Below are 23,277 nucleotides of genomic sequence, written 5' to 3'. Positions count from 1 at the left end.
TGGACTTCCGGCCTCCAAAGCCGTGAGAGATGAATGAATGTTGCTTATAAGTCACCCAGGTTATGATATTTTTGTAATGGCCCGAACTAAGACAGGAGGCCACCTTTCAAATCCAAGACTTTTCCGCTGAGAACCCAACAAGTGGATAATCCGAAAATGGATGAGAGGGAGTTTCCTGTAGCTCCGTCTGACGAATATGTTCCCCGAAAGGATCCTGCTTAGCCTGGAACAGGAAGGGATTTCACCAGTTCTGAGCGCCCAAGACAAACGGCGGGGCTTGGTGGAAGGCTGAGTGCCTGACTGAGAGCAGGAATGTGAGTTTTACATTTTCCCCCGTGGAATTCGAGAAGAGTGGCACTTGAGTTGTCTTGGGAATTAAAATTTCTAGGCTTCCAAGGGGAAAGGATGGGAAGCATCGGCTCTAACAAGGGTCCCCTTAGGGGAGCTGCTGGGCGTGGAGTGGCACGGGCTGCCGCGTTCATGCAGGCTTGCCGTGGAGGTCTCGGGGGCAGCCAGCGTCGAGCCAGGCTTCAGGCTGCTTCAGCTGGTAAAGCCCCTGCATCCTTCTCTGCACTGATTCCTTGTTCATTCATTCACTGATTCAACAACTCCTTGTTGAACGCCTGCCTGCTGTGCTCCAAGCACGGTGGAAGTGCTGAGGGTACATTAGCACGTAAAGGTAAAGATCCCTGCTCTTTGGGGCTTACATCTTAGTAGGACGAGACAGACCACAATCAATAAAAATAAACCGGGAAATCATATGCCATATTTGAAGGTGACAACGGCCTTGAAAAAAATAAACAAAGCAGGGAAACAGGAAATCAATAGTGCCATGGGGCACTGCAATCTGAGATCCGGGGCTGGGGAGAGGGCATGCTCAGAGCAGGTGGTACTGCAGCCTGGCCCGCAGAGCCAAGCCCCGGGAACGGACTCTTGCCTTCAGGAGAAACTGCTCTTCCTCGCTTTTGATTTGCCGTTCCATCTCCTCGTAGAGGTGCTGGATCTCTTCATCATAGGCAGCACTTTTCCTGCACAGGTGACAAAAAGAGAGCGTGATAAGACGCCTTTATCCCCCAGTGGAGCTCTGGGTGGCGTGGGCGACCATGGCGGCCGGGTCAGCCAAGGCTGCAGGGTCAGCTCCCCAGGATCAGCTGACCACTGGGGCCCAGCAGGACCCTCTCATCCTCCTGTCTCCCAGCTGTCCCTCCCAGGCATCCCCGGCTCCACCTTCCTGTCCTCTGCTTTATCTCAGCACCCATCCACGCAGCCTCTGTGACACTCACTGTCCTATTGCCCACTGACCCCTATACGCTTGTTGACAGCATAAAGGTGTGCGGTGTGGGCTTCTTTTCTGCTTGGTTTCTTGGTGTATCTGTTTCCCACTTTGGGCACTTTCTCTCTACCTGGTTCCATCAGTACCACCTGAACTGTACTCTCCTGGAAACTATGTGCTGAACTTTGCGTGACCCTCATTTCTCATAGGATCTCAAAAGGTTCCATGGTGGCGACCACCACCACCATCACGACACCCCTAGAAAGGAAGGGGGCCACACCTGTCCAAGGGCTCACCCATCTCGGCACCGGGCCATGGGAAGGGTGAGGCTGGGTAAGTGCTGATGGCAACAGTGACACGCTGGGTTCTCAGCGTCCCCTCCTACTCCGACGAACCCCGCAGGATAGGAAGTACGTAGCTGGCCTCTTTGCTCCTACATGGAGATGAGGACAGATGCGGCTCTGGGGACAAGGTTTGTGGGTCACCCCGGGACGGCTCCTCTTTCTCTCCCAGTGATAGATCCTGCTTCAAGTACTCCCCCAAGTTCAAACGGGAAGGACCAGGTATTAGCATTCGAACCAAGACTGGAGACGATCACATGTGACATTCCCAGGGGGTTGCACCTCTACACCTCTTCTCTGACCGGGCATGGAAGGCCCTCTCTGCCCCTCGCTCCCTGCCCTCTGTCCTGTTAAGGAAACTCTAGGCTCCAGCCGGCAGGCTTACGTCATAGCTCTCCAGGGCTGGTTTGAACCTGCAATATACACACCTACTGCCAATTCTGGCACCTGGCATTCTAAACTCAAATGCTGGCGCGCCCTTGTTCTTTATTCAACAAAGGAGGCTTTTAAAATTGAACAAACAGCCCTGGTTCTCGGTTCTGAGAGGTACCAGAGAGATTTCGGAAGAAAACATCAAGGATAGGAAAGCATTCATTCCCCTGAGCCTTCCGTCATTCAAAGTCCCACCTCCCTGTAAGCCCAAGTCCCCCGGGACTCCAGTCCAGCGCCAGGCCTCCCCCCCCCGCCCGAGGCTGCACCACAGCCCATAGGCCGCCCCTCCCTCACTCGCTACCTGTGCACCACATGCACAGGCCGCCATTTTGACTGGCATCCTTCCAGTTCCACAGAAACCACACAACTGACCCAGACGAGGGAAGCGGTGTGGGTCTGCACGGTCAAGGTCACTCACCTGTCTGAGTTCCCTTTCTTGGTTGTATCCCCAAGACCACAAACCCGACTCTGAGTGAGTGTGGCACTGGCCCAGGGTGTGCTCCGCAAGAGGACACAGCTCTCCAAGACTCCTCCAAGCCAAGGCTCTGTGTTCACCACTGGGCTTCCCAGCCCAGGAGTAACAAACGTCTTTCTGGTGAAGAGTGAGAACTCTCTTCTTCGTAAATGACAAATGTTTGGATTGTTACTTTGGTTCTTAGCTAGCCCATGACAATTACAAGAAAACCTTGGCAGGAAATAAGGAGCCGAGGTTCCTGCTGTTGCATAGGGACACCTCAGGGACAGAAATGATACAGTGGAAAGGAAATTTCAGAAACAGAGATGGTCTTCCCCTGGTGCCTGGAGTGATCTTCCTGTGCTGGAAGAAATTCCAATGCTACGAGGTAAACGGTATCCAGGAAAACTTTAGAGACAGTGATTCCAGCTATATAAGCACCAGGGAACTAATAAAGTGATATGAGAAAAACTTAAAAATGGATTTGACGCTGCTAAAACAATACTAGTTACAGTCAGGCACATAAGCTGTGTCCCGTTTAGGCCTAATAACCATGCAGAGCATTAATTCCACACTATCATTAAATGTGTTATATTAACTTGAAGTTTTATTGGATTAAATTAATAAACTCTATGCTTCTCATGCTCACATGTCAGTCTGTTAGTCGTGAAGTAATTTTGCAAATTGCTACAAACAAACAAATGGGGGGAAGAGAGATGTAGCCTCTGAATGGCATCTGCTCCCAGCCCTCAACACGAAGGATGCGCCCACCACAGAGAAGTCCTGGGATGCCGGTGGGCATCCGCGATCCTGTGCCCACACTGGATCAGACATGGAGCTCCTTCTTTGCAGACGCTCTTGAACAAAACCGGCCAGCATCCCGGGAGGCTGCCGAGGCCTGAATGTCTTCAGAGGATGAGCCCTGACCCAGGGCCGGACACCCGAGCCCCGGCGATGAGATCATTAAGGCGCTGTGCACACCACTCCCATCACCAAACCAGCTCAGAGGGCAGAAGACCTCCTCCGATCCCAAAGTAGCACCTGTACCCCCGGTTCCTCCCAGCATCATCTCGATGACCAAACGAGAGAGCAGGTGTGCAAGGTATTTGAACTGCAAAGTCCTAAATGGATGTAAGGGATTATTTATTATCGTAATTATTATCATGGGCTGCGGGGGGCAAGGGCTAACACTCCCCAAGGGGAGGAGGGTCTTTGTTTCAAGAATAAAAGGGTTGCTAGGTTTGGAAAGGGTCAGAAGCAATCAGCAAGATGGAGAACAGGAAGCTTAGTCAATCAAACCTCCCGTCGGAGCGAGATCCATTCAAGATGCAGGCTGTGTGTGAGCAGGGGCTGCAGAGAAATTATTTTTCTGGGAGAAACAATGTCTAGAGACACTCTCAAAACACCTGGGCAGGGCTTCCCTGGTGGCGCAGTGGTTGAGAGTCCGCCCGCCGATGCAGGGGACACGGGTTCGTGCCCCGATCCGGGAAGGTCCCACATGCCGCGGAGCGGCTGGGCCCGTGAGCCATGGCCGCTGAGCCTGCGCATCCGGAGCCTGTGCTCCGCAACGGGAGAGGCCACAACAGTGAGAGGCCCGCGTACCGCAAAAAAAAAAAAAAAAAAACGATCTGGGCGTATGGCTTACGGTGCTCCAGCCGGGCTCACCACGTTCTGCCATCAGAGGAAAGAGGCAACGGATTATGTTTGCTTATTGTACACCCCTTTGTTGCCACTATTTCTAAAACCACTCAGATTGCCTGACGCACACAAACACAGACTTTGAAGTCTTCTCATGAGTCCGTTCCAACGCACTGACGCCCTTCTCTGGCCTCGGAGGACACCGTAAGTCTTTATTTGAACATGTCAAAGTCCTGAACTACTCTTTCTTTTCGGTTTATGCTGTCTTCACTAGGTTACGAACACTCAAACATTGATGTCACCCACAGGGCCTGTGCTCAAAATGTTAATGCTGAAAATCTGCAAGAAATAAATTTAAGACTTTGGATACCAGACTCAGAAGTCCATGGGTGGACCACATGGCAGGAAATACCAGATTCCAGGGGAATTGAAGAATTTCAGGGTTGGAAGGCTTGTCTGATCCAACCACCTATTTTTCCAGTGTTAAAATCCTCACCACAGTATCTCCACCAAGTATTTACCCAGCCTGGGTTAGAACACCTCCAGGGAGAGGGAATGCTGGATCTCTAAGCAGCTCTTTCATCTATGGACTATTCTGGCTCATAGACATGTGTCTTTCTATGACCTTATCCTGCCTCTGTGTAATAACCCTTCATATATTTTAAAACAGCATTAAGACGTCAAGGAGTAGCCTTGGGTTGCGGTCATGCCTCTCCACTTCCTCCAGCCATGTCTCACATGGAAGTTTTCTTTTGGAAGTCCCTTCACCATCCCCTTTACTCTTCTCTGAACGGGCTCTAACTGAGCTTTCTCAAGCCATAGAGTCGCAAGCTGAACGCCCAGTGTATGAGGGCTGGTCGGTGCAGATTAGATCTCTCTCGCTCTAGCTGCTGCCTACCTATTCGTGCAGCCTAAGAGCACATTCACTTTTCTGGGCAGTCACATCACATAGCTGATGAACGCTGAACCCATTTGCCGACTAAAACCTCGAAACTTGATGGCAGAGTGATGGTTTTTGTTTTAAAGATGGTGCGACTGAGGGACTTCCCTGGTAGCACAGCGGTTAAGAATCCGCCTGCTAATGCAGGGGACATGGGTTCAAGCCCTGGTCCCGGAAGATCCCATATGCCACGGAGCAACCAAGCCCATGAGCCACAACTACTGAGCCCGTGTGCCACAACTACTGAAGCCCATCACCTAGAGCTTGTGCTCCACAGCAAAGACAAGCCACCACAACGAGAAGCCCACTTGTTACAACTAGAGAAAGCCTGTGCACAGCAACGAGACCCGAAGCAGCCCAAAATAAATAAATTAATTAATTTAAAAAACAAAGAAAAAGGTGGTGTGACTGAATCATCTCTCTCCCACCTTGTGCTTTGGCCATTGGTGTTTTGGATTTGGGCAAGATCTCAAATGTAATTGTTAGATTTTATGCCTGTTAGATTCAGTCCATCTTTCTCAACTGTCACTATCTTAATGGATCGCAACTGGTGGCCCAGTGTATTCAATGACCTTCCAAATTCTGTTGATACTTTAAGTTTTCAATCATAATGTAATCTAAATAACCTATAATGTTGGTTTTGATTATTTAATTTGTCTGAGATTTACTTAGAAGAGCATTTTAGGGACTACTCTGGTGGTCCAGTGGTTAAGACTCCAAGCTCCCAGTGCAGGGGGCCTGGGTTTGATCCCTTGTCAGGGAACTAGATCCCGCATGCTGCAACTAAAGAGCCCCCATGCTGCAACTAAGGAGTCCACATGCCACAACTAAAGCTCCCGTGTGCCATGACGAAGATCCAGTGAAGCCAAATAAATAAAATACATAAATATATTTTTAAAAAGAAAAAAAGGAAGAGCATTTTAAAAAATATATAAACTGTTGGTTTCTAGTTTTATTGTATTATAGTAAGAAACTTTACTGGTAAGGGATTACTTTTTGGAATCTATTAGCCTTTCCTTTGTATCCCCATATTGTCAATTTTTACATAAGTTCTATAACAAGAATGTGTATTCTACTGCAAGGCACACAACTCCCCATTCATCTCTTAAATCAAGCTTGCTGGTTGATGGTTTCAAACACTTTGTATATTTGATGTGCTTTTTTTGTTTGTTTGTTTGTTTTGCGGTACACAGGCCTCTCACTGTTGTGGCCTCTCCCGTTGCGGAGCACAGGCTCCGGACGCGCAGGCTCAGCGGCCATGGCTCACGGGCCCAGCCGCTCCGCGGCATGTGGGATCTTCCCGGACCGGGGCACGAACCCGTGTCCCCTGCATCGGCAGGCGGACTCTCAACCACTGCGCCACCAGGGAAGCTCTGATGTGCTTTTTGCTTGACTGATATGTCAAATTTGAGATAAGTTTGTTGAAGTCTTTTAAACTTTTAAAACGCTTTTAAAGTCTTGTTTTTATCAAATTTTCTTTGTTTTTCTAAGTTTCTGCTTTTCGTGTTTTGCTATGTTGTTTGGCACATACAGGTTTATATTTGTTGTATCTTCTCTATGGATGGACCATTTTTTTTTATTACTACAAAATATTCTTCCATATCTCCCTTAATTCATGCCATTGGTAAACATGTTGAACACAAGAAGAACAGTGTGTAACAGAGCTCTCTGAGCTATCAATTAATTACATGTGAGCATAACATGTAACACCTGTCTTCTATTAACCACTCTGAAAACACTCCCTTCCCCCAGGGCAGTGTCTAATGATTTCATTCTATGATATCTATGCCTAGTTATTTTGAACAACACAGGGAGGAGGAGACAGAGAAGAGATAGATACGAGAAGGGAGGGAGAGAGATGAGAGTTCTCAGGGGGGCGGGCGACATATGTGTGAAGGAGCCAGGGAGAGTGAGTAAGAGTCACGAGCACTAATTATTTATCCTCTCCCTTCTGTCTCACTATGACAGCTGCGGAGCCTCTCTTGTGTAGTCCAGGGTCGTGTAGGTCTTAACCCCCTGCTGACACCTACAGTGGGCTCAGAGTTCATTAGGGCCAGAGTGAGAAGTTCTCGGTTCAAATCCTGCTTTTGACATTTATAAGCTTTCTGGCCTTGGACGAGTCACATTACCTCAATGAGCAACCAGATGGTAATACCTGTATTAGAAAGAAGTCATGTGTAAAAAATGGGTACCCATGAACTTATCTACAAAACAGAAACAGAGTTACAGATGGAGACAACAAACTTATGGTTACCAGGGGCTAAGGGGGGGAGGGATAAATTGGGAGATTGGGATTGACATATACACACCACATATATAAAATAGGTGACTAATAAGGACCTACTGCATAGCACAGGGAGCTCTACTCAATACTCTGTAATGGCCTATATGGGGAAAGAATCTAAGAAAAGAGTGGATCTATGTATGTGTATAACTGATTCGCTTTGCTGTACACCTGAAACTAACACAATATTGTAAATCAACTAGACTCCAATAAAAATATTTTGAAAAGAAAGAAATCATGTGGACTTAGTAAGATCATGCATGTGGAAGTGTCTAGCAGGCCCATGACGTCACCACCAGCATTAACAAGTACTGATTGACTACTTCATAAAACAACATTCTGGGCAACATAATTTAGACTTACCGAATGGTCTCTGCCCACCAGGAATTCAGCATTTATGAACTCCAAGTCTGTGCGTAAGTGGCGTGGAGGAAAGGAACAGGCAGAAGAGGCCACACACCGCCCCACGGTGCCAACCCCACCCCATGGTGCCTTCCTGAGCTCCAGCCGACACAATTCTGTGACCACACAGCCTTGGTGAGTTAAGTGGAGGAAGCTACCTGCTCCGGCAGTGGGGCAGGTGTAGAGCTATCAGGGGAAAAGTTAAGAAAGGCTGAGTCCAGAAAAGGGAGATTTTCAACAGTGGGGGGAAGGAGAACAATTATATACTGAGGATGCTGCAAGGGTAGTGATGGATTTGAAAAGGATGGAACCTACTGGAAGCCAGGGTGAGAGGCCCAGGTCTGACCTCGAGGATGCAATGCCACCCAGGACGTCTGACTGTGGTGGATGCCCCCTCTCAGAAGGATGACGTATGTGTGTGGGTGTGTAGTGTGCATGTGCATGGTATCAGGGGTACTGGAGATCTAAGGATGGGACACGTGGGAAGCAAAATGGGCTGGGAATAGTGACGCTCATGTCAATACAAGGCTTAGGTTCAAAGAGGCCTTCAGAGAGAATTTGCAGCGCGCAAGAACTTTCCCTGCCAGCCTCCCACAGGTGCTGTGGGAATTAATTAAGCTTCACAAAGCGCACTGCACACAGAGAGGCAAGGTGCCAGGCTAGAGCAGAGCATTAATACGCAGCTCCACCGGGCTTCCAGCTAATGGCACACAGGCCGAGCCTTTCTGCTAGAGAATATTACTTGGTCAACATATTTTTTTGCTGTTCCCTCTCTGCTTTGCCTTCACTTAGGAACAAAAGGGTCTCAGAAAGTCATCTGGTGCCGCCTCTAGGCTCTAGGCGGCGTGTGCTGAAATCATTCAAGGAAGAAAAGTAGCATCTTCCTTCCCTAAATGAAAGGATAGTCTTAACCTTGGACAGAACAAATGGCATTCTTCTACAGTTCAGATAAATTTCAGAAGCTTGAACTCAAAGCAGAGCTTCAGAAACGGCCACTGGCCTTGGAGAGCAGTCGCTCCGATCTCATGTGGTTCCGTGTGGACCGACAGTGGTCTGATCCACGGGACTCTGGTTTGCAAAGCCTGGGGAAAGGCAGATGCCGAGAGAGGAAGAGTTCCCCTCCCATCACAGACAAGTGTCCTGTATCCCATGTGAAGGAAGTGAGGATCGGGGCAGTGCAAGCGGCCTGTGTGTGGTCACCTGGTTCCCTGGGCCAGAGTGGGGGAAGGATCCAGGCCTCGACTCCCACCCCATGTGCATCTACAGCACCGCACTGCCTTCCCACCATCCTCAGTTTTAAGACAAATATCATACGATATTATTTGTGGAATCTAAAAAAAAAAAGATACAAAAGAACTTATTTACGGAACAGAAATAGAGTCACAGATGTAGAAAACATCTGGTTTCCAGGGGAGAAAGGGGTGGGGGATGAATTGGGAGATTGGGATTGACATATACACACTACGATCTATAAAATGGATAACGAATAAGGACCTACTGGATAGCACAGGGAGCTCTACTCAGTACTGTGTAATGACCTATATGGGAAAAGGATCTAAAAAAGAGGGGATCTATGTCTATGTACAACTGATTCACTTTGCTGTACACCTGAAACTAACACAACATTGTAAATCAGCTATACTCCAATAAAAATTTTAAAAAAAGAAAAAGAAGGAAAGACGAGAAAAGAAAAAAAAAAACCTGACAACTCCAAACCTCTGCATAGGATTGTCAGCATCTAAATGCCATCTGGGGTCTGTCAATTGTGGAGTGAGCACGCCCTGGGGTGAGGAATGGGACCGAATGTCTGGAGGTTGCCCCCTTTCCCGGGTCTCCACCCACCCCCCCGCCCCCGCCCCTCACGTTCTGATCACGGAGTGAAGACCCTGGGCCAGAAACATCTCAGCGAGTCTGCTATTTGCCGGAGAAGAAAATGGAAGCAAGTTCAGCCTCCGCCAGCTTTGCCGTGGGGATGAGAACAGTCGTGAGGGCCTCAGACTCACCACTGCCCCCTGCCGCCTTCCCCACGCAACTGCGGTCTCCGGCTGCAAAGGGAGGCTCTTACTAGAAAAACCCACTTAGGGTTCCCTTGTTCCCCTGAAATGAGTCTCTCTCAGTGAAATCAGTCTCTCTCAGTCTCTCTAATGCCTCTCTGTCTCTGTCTCTGTCTGTCCCTCTCTGTCTCACATGCACACTGCCCCACACGATTAGGGTAGGGGTGAATGAAAGGCAAACATAAGAGTTTGTAGAAAATTCTGCAAAGGCTGTAAAATCGCCAATTGGATCTTCAAGATGGATGGTTTCTCCCTAATTAGATTCTGCTGCCTTGTATAAACCAGCTTTGCAGCTCTAGTCCATCTGATAAAGCAAACCATTTCTCATCAGTCAGGTTTACAGATCACGCCCGCGGCGCACACAGCGCACGAATCGACCTCCCCTTTCCATCCGCTCTCGGGGCCAAGTTAACAATGTGCTTCTGCCTCCGATAATAATACACCAATAAAAGGACACGTGCGTGACTAAGCTGTGGCCTTATGGCCTGGAGCCCTCCCCGAGAACGTCCCTCCACGCTGAGAACAGGAGTGGAATTATAGACTGGAAGGGCTCCTGGACGCGCCTTTTGCAGGCTGGTACCTTCTGGAGAAACAGGCCAGAGCAGCATTTCTCAGCGGGGTCTGGGGTCTGCCTGCATCAGAACCCCAGGGGAACGTGTGCTAAGATGCACATTGCTGGGTCCCCTGCCCCCAAAACACACTGATTTAGACCCCCTGGAGGAGGGACCTGGGAATTTACTCTCTAATCAAGAGTCCCTGGTCATTCCGAAACAAGCTAACATTCAAGAACCACACAGCTAAGGCTCGCAAGTGGTACATAAGGGCCACCTGCCATGTGTACGATGCTTTAATTGCTGCCCTACCTGGAAGCAAGGCCAAGGAAATGATGACCTCCCCGCCCGCACACACACACATCACAGAACACCAGTTCCCAGGCTGTGTCAGGTGCCGGGATCACGGCTGGGCTGCCTGTCAGGTTGTGAGACACATTCCCTCCTGGTCTGGACACCCTTGCAGAGCCGAGGAAAATTGGTCTAGACAGAAAGCAGCAGGATAGTGGCCGGGTGGGAGCTGCAGGCGAAGCCCTCCCAGAGCCCCACCCCCCATGCTCCCGAGAAACTGCCCGAGGCCTGAATCATTTGGACGAGGACAGACTGTGCAGAGGAGGGACTGATGCCCGTGAGGGTGTGGGGAGCTTCGCAAAACTTGTCAAGGCCAAGGGGGGTCCACCGAGGATGCAGAACAGGCTACTGAGCTGCAGAAGACTGAGAGACGGCTGCCTTTAATCTCGAAAGCACTTTTCTTCAAAGAGCTCAAAGCACTCCCCAGACACAGCCTAATCCATTCTTACCCCCATCCTCCACGTTAGATCTTGGTAAGGAACTCAACCAGGGCAACTCCTCTGGCAGATTCCAACTCGGGTCCAAAGTCAGAATCCCCCAGGATATTTTATACGCGCAGACTCGGAGCCCTCACCCCAGACCAAGGCAACGAGGCCCTCCTGGAGCAGGGCCCCAGCATCCCCTACTGGTGAAAGGTCTGAAGTTCCTGCTGCCTCCAGGCAGCATCGTTCTACTTCTGGAGAGCTCAAGTTTTTTTTTCCAGATCAACATAATTGGGCACGGTGCTTTCAGTGGCAAAGGAATTCGTAGCTCTGACGGCCAGAAGCTCCTCCTCACGTCAAACCACGTCTCCCACGGTAAAATGTAAGGTTTGCCAAGCCTCCGCGTGGTGCACACAGAGAAAAGCGGCTCGGCTGCAATCTGACCCTCTCCTCCTCCGAGGGAAGTGGAGGGAATGCAGTCACTCTGGAGGTGCCGCAGACGAGCTGGGCACCAGCCCAGGGCCCTGCGTTCCACCTGGCCCCCACCTCACCCCGCCGGGCCGTGGCTGCTTCTCGGTGGACACGCGCCAGTGTCAAACACGGAACCCAGAGTCTAACTCAGATCTGAGGTTTTCTCAACTTCTGTCCCAAAGGCAAGAGGGTGGGAGGTTGAAGGCCCCCAGGCTTGCCTCTTTCCTCTGCTCCCGACATGCAGGGTCAGAAAATAAAATACACGGCCGGGAGGAAAGGCCTGGAGTTGCTTCTGACACTGCCCTAGAGCCTGCGCCTCTGGACATCAGCTTCAAGATGTCAAGCCCAAGCACTGCCCCCGCTGCATCCTCCCTCCTAGAGGCTGGAGGTGACCCTGGAGGATGCCGCAGGGGGGCCTTTCTCACTCACTGCAGTGAAACTGTAACCCTGAGGGACACGGCTAGGCTGGGGACCTGGGACCAGGACTCCCCCCAGGTCGGTCGCAAGTCTCTGGGCCCCGTGAGACAGAGAAACGAGGTGTGTGGTTAGGAAAAGGGGGAGGCAGCTGAGGCCACTGCTGCCAATGGCCACGCTGTCAGGTGTTTCAACAGCACGGGGATTTCCTGGTCGGCTGTGCGGCAGAATTTTTACGGCTCTGCCTCACTGGTGTGATCGTAAACTCCTCAAAGACGGGGACTCTGTGTTCCGTTGGCTCAGCTCAGCCTGGCACAGAGTAAGTGCCCGTTACATGGCAGCTACTAGTCACACGCGACGGTAGCCCGGTGCCCAGCCCTCGGCTGTGCACAGCAGTCAAGTCTCGTCGCCCTCTCTGGGATGAGCGCTCATTTCCCAGATGGAGTGACATGTTAGCCCCTGGACTGAACAGCCGGCTAATGGCGGAGCCCGGGAGATGCGTTGACAGTCAGGGCTCCCCAGACTGCTGCCCGAGTCAAACGATGCCCCAGACCTTCCCTTCTCTCCCTTCACCAGCCAGAGTGGGCCCCTCCTGCAAACAAGCCCAAACCCCCAAACTCGCCTCCTAGATGTCCCAGAATCACTCAGCCTCGTGCTGAGCCATTTGTAAACCTCCCATCTAACTATTCTGCATCCCATTGGGGTTTCAGTTTTTTCTTTGACTTCTACGCTGCAAGGACCTTCAGGGATCCCCTGGTCCAGGAGGAACCTGGAAACAAGATGTGAACAACCTTTTTCTTTCTTTAACAGAAGAGAAGAGAACACAAGAGACTCTGAGAGAAAACCTCAGAGCCCATCACATGTCACGAGGGTGAACACGTTTCATGAAACTTTTGTCTCAGTTATTCACACACACAAATGTGTGGGAGCTGCAAAGTCAAGCGCGTGTCTTCTGGCCAGTCACAATCAGAAAGTTTGAACAACACCAATCCCGTTCTCGAATGTTGCCGGTAAGGAAACAGATGCACAGAGAGGTAAAGCACATTGCCTGAGGTCACACAGCTGGTCAGTGGCGGTGCCTGGGCAGGACCTCAGGTTGCTCCTGTCTCCTGTTGCAGTGCTCTGCTCGCTACAGGTCTCTGGGAAAAGGACTGCCAGAGAGCTCAGTGAGCCCCGAGCCCACCCGAGTCCCCCGGCCGGAGTGGACTCCATCAGCTGACCTGGGGCAGGGGTAGCTGGCAGGCATATGAACGGAGGATGGGCACAGAAGACTGGAACTCCTGGCTGAGCTAGTTTCGACCATGCAGCTGAGAGTGACCTTGACTTTCAGCTCAAGAACTTTTTAACCATCATTGAATTGGAACCAAAACACGAATGCAGGCCACTTAGAGATGGATGTATGGCCCAAGAGGCTCTGCAGTAAGTCTCTCCCTGTGGAGGTGTAGGCCAGCAGAGGGGCCCCCTGCAGGTAAGATTCTGGGCCCCGACGAGCTGGGTCACTGCAGCCATTCCGGCCCTCGTCTCCTTAGGAAACAAGGGAGCCGTCCCCTCTGGGGGTGCCCCTGACTTTCACTGTGGCTCCTTGGGGTGAGCAGTGCTGGACTCAGAGAGGGGGGTGGTGAGGGGCAGAAAATAAGCCTCATTTTACACGTGAGACAATCGAGGCTCAGAGAGGCCAAGAGACCAGAGCAAGGTCACAGAGCTAGCTGGTTGGAGAGCACACACGACTCTGACCCAGAGCTCCTGATTCCCTGGGCCTGCTTCTCACATCCACGCAAGAGGCACCTGGACATCTTGTTAAAACGCAGAGTCGGTAGGCCTGGGGCGAGGCCTGAGGCTCTGCATTCCCGAGAAGCTTCCAGGTAATTCCATAGACTAGACTTCGACAGCAAAGCTCTACACTGTGTTGTCTGGAAGGATAAAGGGATCCTTATACTTCACCTCCAGCTCTCCACTTCAGCCAGGCAAATCCTCCAAGACTCACAGACACACTTATTTAAAATAGTAATAAATGTTATTATTTTAACGTTCATCGAATACTTACTAAGTGCCCACACTGTTCTAAATGCTGACATGTAATCCTCACAGGTCTATGACACGGGTATTACCGTCTCTATCTTACACATAAGGAAGCTGCAACTCAGAGAAGTTAAGTAACTTGGCCTAAGTCACACAGCTAGTAGGCAGCAGAACCAAGATTCGGACTCAGCTCTGACTCACAGCTTATTCAGCTAAAGGCTCTATAGCGTATACCCTCAACCCCTCTCTCTCCCAGCCCTGGGAGCCTCACCCCAGAATGCTCTGAACACTCCTCTAGCCCGACCGTGTTCCCTCCAGCACCACACGGCCACAATTGCTCATAATTCAGGGTCTGAAAGGTCCTCTTCCAGACCTGTGTAGAGCCAGTGGGCCTCAGCAAGTTACTTTAGAGTTGATGGGGGGAGGCATGAGATGAAAGGGAGCTCAGGGCGGTGCGTGGACAGCGGTCCGCACACTGTGGGTCACAACATCGAGCTCCTCGCTGTAACGATCGTTGATGAGTGTGGACAAGCACAGCGCCCCGCTGGCACACTCGTCCCCGCAGGCCAAGGGACACCCACCTGGCGAGCCCGCACCTGCGGCGCCCAGGGCCTGGCCACTCGGGCTCGGCTCCCAAGCAGCTTCTTCAGGTCCCAAGCACGTTGCCTGGGGCGGCGTCCTCCAGTACAGGAGGAGTTCTAGAAAGCACTAAATATCTGGAGAGAGCCCGGGGCCAGGAGGGCAGCAGGAGAAACTTAAGACCATGACGGAAGTGAGAGGGCAGGAGGGCCGGGGGCTGGTCCAGAGATGGGGTAGGTCCCGTAGGCCGGGGCCTTACCGCCCCGAGGCAGACACAGTGGTTTCTAATGGGTCTCGGACACCAGACCATCTCGCTCTGAGTCCTGGCTCTGCCGCTTCCACACTGTGTGTTCTGGGGGCGTGTTCCTCACCCTTTCAGTGCCTCGACTTCCCCATTGGTAAATTGTGGATAATGATAAATGCCCCAATGAGTTGTGTAGGAATTTAGGATCGCGCCTAGCACATGGTGAGGGCCTAATACATGTGAGCGGGGGCTTAGAAATAGATACCGGGGACAGCCACGGGCCCCCCCCCGCTCTGGAGGGTGGTCATAAGGTGGCGTCACCGAACATAAGACAGAAGAGGTGTGTCTGGTTTGCACGCGTCTGTACAGAGGGCGGCTGACACTGGTACCCACCTTTTCAGGGCGCACTCCAGCTCATTCTTCTCCTCGTGGGCTTCTAGGAGCTGCGAGAAGATTCTGGTCAGGAAATCCTCAAAGCTGGACAGTAAGTGAGGCTCGTCCTTCTTCAGCTGCAGCCAGAGTTGCTTGACGTCATTTTCACTGTGAGAGAAAAAGGAGCATTAGGGTGGGGGCGTGGACATGAGGCTTCGTGGGACACACGGAGGTCCCAGGTGTGACACCGATGGCTAGAGCATCATTATCACCGTCCGTGCAGTGACAGCAGGGGCTGACATTTATTGAGCGCTTGCTGGCTGCCTTATGCACGTCTGCTCACTTGACCTTCCAGTGAGGCAGGTGCTGCTAACACCCCCGTTTACGGGGGAGGGGACGGATGAAGAGGGGTGAGGCGATTGGTCTCAGATCACTCCGCTGGGAAGTGATGAAGCCAGGAGTCATGCCGGCCTCCTAATGGCCACACTCAACAGCTCTGCTTTCTGTCTCCTGCGATGAGCTGGTGGTGCTGAGCACACAGCCGCGGACCAGGAGCATCTCCAAACGCCAGGAGGCAGCGGGAGGACGGGAGCCCCGCGCGTGTGAGGACAGGCGCCGTGGAGCTGGAGCAGTGAGCCTGTCGCCCCAGGAGGGATGGGCCTCACAGCTGAGAGCGAAGGACGTGGCATCTGACGGATGGCAGGAAGCGGTTGTCACCGCAGGGAGTGGAAGGGAAGATGCAGCAGCCCACTGGGGCCCGGAGGCAGCGGGCGTGACAGGAGAAAGCAAGGGAAGGAGCAAGCCTGAGAGATGTGTGTGCACACACGGAGAGACGGGTGGGGAGTCGGGAGGACGGAGCCTGGCAGAGAGGCACAGACAGAGTGGCGTGCCTAGAACCGCTCCCTCCCCAACAGGCACGCTGGCGCTCACCAGAGGAGACACACGGGCCACGGTCACGGTGATGGGGGTGGGGGCGGGAGGCGGCACACCCATGGACCTGCTCTGCCTCTGGAGAAACTCAACAGTCTACAGCCAGTGATCAGACAGACAGCCAGAGGGGCATCTGATCTCACTCATTAAATTCTAAAACCACTGTGATCTGAAGGCAGCTACAACTAGGGACCCTCAGGATAAAGAATAAAATCCCTTGTGCTGTGTAACAAGCACTATATCTGAGAAATTTTACTCAAAAGTGATACTTGATAGTGTCATGTTAGTAATGTGCCTGGGGTGTAAGTGTTACTCTCTGCGCCCAGCAGAGAAGAGGCCCACTGAGAAATGAACCTGCTTCTGGTCAGTTACCTGATCATCTATCCAATCATCCCTCCTTCCCTCTTTCCTTCCCTTGCTCCATTCCACCCAAACGTCCACCAACTCATCTAGACCATCCATCCATCCATCCATCCATCCATCCACCCATCTATCCTCCCACCCATCCATCCACCCACCCACCCACCCATCCATCCACCCACCCATCCATCCATCCATCCATCCATCCACCCACCCACCCACCCACCCATCCACCCTCCCATCCATCCATCCATCCACCCTCCCATCCATCCATCCATCCACCCTCCCATCCATCCAACCAACCATCCATCCCTCCATCCACCCTCCATCCATCCTCCCATCCATCCACCCAACAAGTATTTATTATTTGTTGAAAACCTAGCACTGATCTGGATGACATGAGAGATCTAGAAAACGAGAGAAGGGGAGGTAAGGAGCCTCCTGTTTCCCAGAATAATTTCCATTTTCCCCCATACAGAACACGCTGTGGCTGTCGCTCTACTGGGCTGTAGATACAATGGGGACTGCACAAAGGGTTCCGAGATAAAGGGTCTCTGGGAGATACCACGATGACTTCCCCTCACTGTGGCAGGTTGCCCCTCACAAGGTAAATGCATTATGAAATCAAGATGCACCTTGCTGGCCGAGGTCTGTCTGCTCCCATCCCCTGGGTTCCTGCTGCAGCCTGGCAGAGAACCATTAGGGTGAGGGCCTCCAGTGAGATTTGCAGACCTACCTGACGCTCTTCCAAAGCTACCTGGACCTCCTGGTCGTGGCCACATCACCTCCCGCCAGATTTCTGGAGAAGGGATAAGTCTCTCAATGCTGGATGAAAATTAGGCCAAGGCCGATGAGCTGTCTAATCACTCAGCCAGTCGGAGCACCGAGAAGAGCCGGGAGCCCAGGCGCTCTGTCCACCACTTCTGGACAAAGCCAAGGCCGCTTTCTTGGAAGGATACAGGGGTGCAGGGTGAGAGAGGGTTCCGGGTGGTCAGTCCATCCATCTCCCTGCTTCCAGAACAGTACGCAAACCATCGTGGTCGCTGAGATCTTTAAAGACCTCTGAAGTTTTCCAGCCTCCTCTGTTTCCTCATCTGGGGTCCTACAGTCTGGACCGTTTTCCCTCACGCTGCAGCAAAAGCCCACTTCCTTCTTGTTTAACTTCAAGGAGGATGACAGTGGCCGGGCACCATCTCCTGTTTGTGGGTTTTTATCGACCACTCTTGGAACCTTCCCCAGAGCCTTCTCTTCTCCAGGAGCTCTCGTGTTGGCTCGGCCCTGCGCGGGCCTTTGTCTGACGTCCTCAGAGAAACCTCTGGTGAACTCTGATTTGAGAGCCCTGCAGGAGGGTGGCGGTCCAGAAGTGATGGGTGGGCAGAGAGATGCCTGTCTTTCATGACAGTCCCTTGGCTCGCCCACACTGCCCTCTCCTGCCCCCTCCACCAGGACGAGCCTTCACGGGGTCGTGGGCATGGTCACTGGGCTCTGGTCTCTTGTCCTTGGAGCAGTGGAGCTAGTGTCCCCTCTGGCTTGCCCAGGCTTCTGCCAGCCTGTCTCAACTCTGCCACAGCCTAAAAGACGCCGGGAGCTACACATGCTTTCTTGGCCTGCATGCTGTGTGAAGGCCCCTCTCTCTTGCTTCCCCTTTATCATTCTCCTCCACAGTCTTCTTCTTCCCAAGCTCCAGACACATCAGCTCCAACCATCAGGCCATTCCCCCCTCACTCATGAAACACACACCCAACCCAAGACCTGGAGACCCCGACACAAAAAGGCAAGGGGCGGAAGCTACTCCACGTTTTCGGGCGACTCTCTGGTCTCCACTGGCTACAACATCACTTGACTTCATTTCAATTAATGGCAAAGGTCTGGGTTTACATCTATGCGTCTCTTTCTTACAAAACACTTTTTGCAAAAAAGAAAAAAAAAATGGGGGTATGACGTTTGGTTTGAAGCGGCAGCCACCTAAAATTTTCAGCTGAGTTACTGACCACCCAAGTGATCAGCTGGTAGAAACAGGTTCACCTCCCACCTCGGCTTCCAGAACAGGGCTGGTTCGCCTCAGGGATCTGACGCACAGACGCTTCCGTGTAAGGTGGCTTTGGCGGGAGCACAGCACGTGGGACGCACTGCGGCCCCAGAGACCCAGCGGAGGTGGAGATGCTGGTGAGCTGATGGTGACAGGAAGCCTTAGGCGGGACGCACCGAAACCCTCAAGGGTTTCAACCCTTGCACAGCCCTCTGATGGGCGGGCAGCCCTCAGGGAGCAAGGCCAAGCCAAAGACTGTACTGACTGTGGACGGCAGGGGCTGAGGAAGGCGTGTGGGAGATCAGGGGATAGGAGCGTTTCCCTGAAAATAATGCAAAAAGCAGAGGTAGAGCCCTAGACCCTGACGCAGACAGGTCATGGCCAAGGGCAGGCTGCACGGGGCCGGTGGCCCAGCTGGAAGCAGGGACCCAGGGCTTGGCTGAGGGCTTAGCAGGCGTTAAGGTTGGACAGAACAGATGGGGAGGCTGCCCCTAGGCTGGGCTCCATCCCCCAGACCACAGTCGCCACTTACTCTTGCCAAACCTTTTGGGCTCCAAGCCTGTCCATCAGCATCTGGAACTGGCCTTCCTCATCTCCGTCCATGTCACCCAGATCCTCACACCCTCTGGTCTGATACACCTTCTCTTCCTGGAGCTGGGCCAGGTGCTCAGCTCCATCTTCCTCACTCGGCTTCTTCTGGCTGAAGAAGAAGTGACCTGGGGGACGCACGGGCACAAGATCTGGATTAGGCAACACTCGCCCAGGAAGACCTGTGTTTCCTCAGCTGCCAGGAATCGACTGAGGTTCAGCTGAGAGGAGAAAAGGGGAGGCCAGACTCCCTGTAGCCAAGCTCCTTGGAGGCCGTGCTCCGGATCTCATGTCTCTGCTACCTGGATGAGATTCTGCCAGAGATGCTAGAATCTGGGAAGGGCAGAGCGCATGGCGGGTACTACGGCACCTTTGTGGTTCTTAACCTTTGAAAGGCCGGCTTAGAATCGTCTCTTCATTGATTTCTTCTCTAAACAAGACCGTTCCCCCGTCGCACTGAGCAGCCTGCCTGCCCACGCTCTGTGTTGTCACCTAGTCATCCTGGCCGCCAGCATCACTGTGCTTCACATTTACACGAACGTAAGTGAATTCAATTGTATGAATTCAATGATAAATTCCTGGAGGTCAGGAAAGGCCTCAGATACTTCCAAGCAAATACCTGGCACCTTGAAGGAGGCACATGTGTGGTGATTTATCTGACCCATCCTTGTTGTAATCAATATCTGATCAGTATTGGATCTGATGGTGTATCTGTTTTTCTTTTTTTTTTATCTTGTTCACGCCTCTCAGTTGTTTTTCCTCCTGGTCACCTTGAGAACGACTGGTCTATTCCAACCCTTTACAAATTCCTCTGAAAGCTATTGCCCCTCAACCTGGAGGACTCAGCCACACTCAGGTTGAAACGAGCCGCACAAGCCTCCCACTCTTGTCCACTGCTTTCTCGGCAGAAACGGACAGGTTGGAAATCCCGTCTCAGCCCCCTCTTAAGCTGACCTTCCCGCGAGAGCTTCTCCGCTCATTCCTCGCCACTTTCCAGTAGGAGAGGACCTGGCAGTGACAGCGTGGTGGGCACCGAGGGGGCAGTGGTGTGAGCAGCGGAGGTGGACCATGAAAAGAGAGCAAGTGACCCGCAGCCTGGAACCTTCAGGAGGCAGGAAAGCCTGTGCTTCATGGACCCTCGGAGCTCGTGGGGCAGGGATGCCCCTTATATGGCTTTAGGCCAACCCATACCCTGGGGCCCCAGCGTCCACCAGAACTTACTAAATCCAGTGGTGAACTCCGCTGGGGTCAGAAAGCCATTGCCGTCAGCATCCAGGGCATCAAACACATCCTCCAGGTCCTCCAGGCTGAGGGGCAGCTCCTCATGCAGCCTCTGAAAACGATCCAGACCGGGCTGGTTAACACCGCTCATCACGGACGGCTGCCGAGGGGGGCAGCGCCTTCCGCCCCGCCGACAAAAGCCGGAAGCCAGACTCTGAAACCTCACCACCCTTCTCCTCCTCTGAATATCAGGACACCCACCATCTCTTGGTTGCCTACTCACGTGGTAGGCAACTTGCGGGATGATTGATAAGTAAATATGTGTACATTTATTACTATATTTATATATAATTTATTACATATATGTTTGCATTTAATTCTCACGACAATTCTTTGAAGTGGGCATTACTATCCCCCTTTTACAGATGAAGCATGATGTTAAATGACCTGTCCATGCCATTAAGTGACACGGCCGGGATCAAATCCAGGTCTGATTTCAAAACTGGCACTGCTCACAGCCGCAAAGGACCAGAACTGCATGGGACTGAATCCCGTTTAGGATAATACCTGCATGACACGGTGCGGTCCAGTGGGATGATGGGATAATGAATGTAAAGAATATTGCACAGTACCCGGCACAGGCAAGGCATTCAGTAAAACGTATGAGGGAGGTAGAGAAAGAAAGGGGGGAGCAGAAGGTCCCCACCAAGGTCGCTGACCCACCAAGGTCACTCAGTGAGTGAACGGCACAGCCAGGTTTCACTCTGGTTTCACCTGCTCTGCCCAAGCCCCTCCCTCTGTCCCCCTGTTGCCATGCAGGTGTGGGTCACACTCTCAGAAGCCTTCCCTGATCGAGGCCACTCATGTCCCAGGGCTGCAGTTTCTGTGGACACACACTATGGTTCTTTAGCTCTGAAGGGGAGCTGGACAAGGCCACTGGGTGACACGCACCCATCGTAGCAGCCTGCCCCCCACTCCTACTCCCTGCTGGCTCTCAACTACCTCCTGAAAAGACATGAACTGCCACCGCCTTAAGGTATGGATGATAGTATTTGTGTGGGACTTCCCGGGCGGTTCAGTGGTTAAGCCTTCGCCTTCCAATGCAGGGGGTGCGGGTTCGATCCCTGGTTGGGGAGCTAAGATCCCACATGCCTCGCGGCCAAAAGACCAAAACGTAAAAGAGAAGCAATATTGTAACAAATTCAATAAAGACTTTAAAAAAGGTCCACATCAAAAAAAAAAAAAAAAACTTAAAAAAAAAAAAGAGTATTTGTGTTGTAAAAGGGAGCTGGCCAAGATGGGCTGTGAGGTCACTGGACCTGAGTGCTGGGCTGCCCCAGACCACGCAGGGAGAGAAGGGCAGACGCTGATGGCTGAGGAGCAAAGTGGCTGAGCTGTGGCTGCTTCCCTCTGGCCTCTGTCTGAGGCACCGGCGGCCCCAGGCCAACGTTAACTTGCATCGTTGAAGCAAGTACCCTCTTCTACCCTAATAATCAAAACCTCCCAATGAAGACTCCCCAAGGGAGTTCATTACAGCCCAGCTGACCCTCCCCCATCCTCCCAGCTCCCCGAGGGACGACTGCACAAAATTGCCGCTGTGGAAGTGACTGACAGCTGGAGACAAGGACCACGGGGCCACAGGAAGGAAGGTACACGCCCATCTGAACAGTCAAAAAGAGCTGGCAGGTGTGAAAGCCCATAACGTAACTTGCGAGACACTCGGTTTGACCCTCAGGCACCCTTCTAGCTGAGAAGCCATAACGATTAATTTGGCAGGTACTTGCATTAAGAGAGACGATGATGCATTACAACGTGGGGAGACAGGATGATGTGGGAGCCCTTTAGAGTCACTGAATTACACAGGAATGAGGTTTTTAAAAAGGAAGGTAAGTGAGAGTGTGTGCAAGGATTCCAGAAGTGCGTCTGCTGAGCAAACAGCAGAATCTCTGTCTTGTCAACAATCCATAAACCAGCTGTGTCAAAGCCACAGGCAGAGAATGCAGGGCGAGGATGGGGTCAAGTTCGCAAGCAGGAAGTTCATTAGCTCCATCTGACGCTAAAGGCATCACATTGGAGGCAGGGTGAAAACCCAAGATTCCAGTCCTTTCCTTGGGATAATCCTGCCCCCTCCCTACCCTCTGCCTGAATGTGATCTCTAAAATGTGGTCTCTCACACTGTGCTGGACCCAGAAAGGGGCTGAAAGGAATTGCAGAGTCAGTGGGCCCCTCAACTTGCCTCTTGCCCAAAATACCCACACGTGGGCACCCGTACTCTTGTTAGCATCACCCAGGAAAAGCTAGGCCACACCCCGCCTCAGGCGCCATCCCTGAACCCAACAACACTTCTGACCCCAAGTCCTTCCCATGCTCTAATCCCATTCCTTGTCTCTGTCTCAAACCAGCTTCCTCCTCTTGCTGTCACTGAAGCTGGGGAGGGCAGTATGACATTCTCCAAGTCATCCTCCCTCTTCACGTCCTGCCAACGTAGTACCGAGGGCTTCTCCAGCCTTCTCTGCAAACTGCACATGCCTGATGCCTCAACCTCTCTTTATTGGCCCTACCCGAAAAATCCTTTAGTCTTCATAACCATAATTACCTCTTATTTATCTTTCTTCTCTGGGCCTGCAGAGCCATGTAAAACCAACTTATTCTGCTCTTGTTCCCTGGGTACCTAGCGCTGTCTACATTTTTAACTAAAGGAGCCAAGCCGGGTGGAGAGGGACGCGACGATTCATTCCATGGTGCTGACAGCCCATGAAGCTCTGAGATTTCCCTAAAGTCACAGTGGAGGCCAGGCTGGGATAAAGAAGCAGTTTCCCCTTCGGGGCTTCCGCTGTCAGCTAAGGGCTCTCCGTGCGTCCATGCATCCTTAATTCCTTTCTCTCATTGCTATCCCACCCCTGCCACC

At 52.1% G+C, this 23,277-nt stretch overlaps 1 protein-coding gene across 1 annotated transcript in view; it reads right to left on the bottom strand.

Annotated features, from left to right (window-relative positions):
* The window catches only part of CRACR2A (calcium release activated channel regulator 2A), a 120,033-nt gene that overhangs the window by 44,458 nt on the left and 52,298 nt on the right, over positions 1-23,277 (bottom strand). The window contains exons 4-7 of the mRNA XM_033867174.2: positions 20,370-20,481; positions 19,093-19,276; positions 15,263-15,409; positions 938-1,028 (exon numbers count right to left, since the gene is read on the bottom strand). Of these exons, the coding sequence (XP_033723065.1) occupies positions 938-1,028; positions 15,263-15,409; positions 19,093-19,276; positions 20,370-20,481 (534 nt within the window). The remainder of the gene's footprint in view (positions 1-937; positions 1,029-15,262; positions 15,410-19,092; positions 19,277-20,369; positions 20,482-23,277) is intronic.

The sequence above is a fragment of the Tursiops truncatus genome, chromosome 11 (assembly GCF_011762595.2).
Source record: "Tursiops truncatus isolate mTurTru1 chromosome 11, mTurTru1.mat.Y, whole genome shotgun sequence".
Classification (NCBI taxonomy): Eukaryota; Metazoa; Chordata; class Mammalia; order Artiodactyla; family Delphinidae; genus Tursiops; species Tursiops truncatus.
This window is presented reverse-complemented; position numbering and strand designations above follow the sequence as displayed.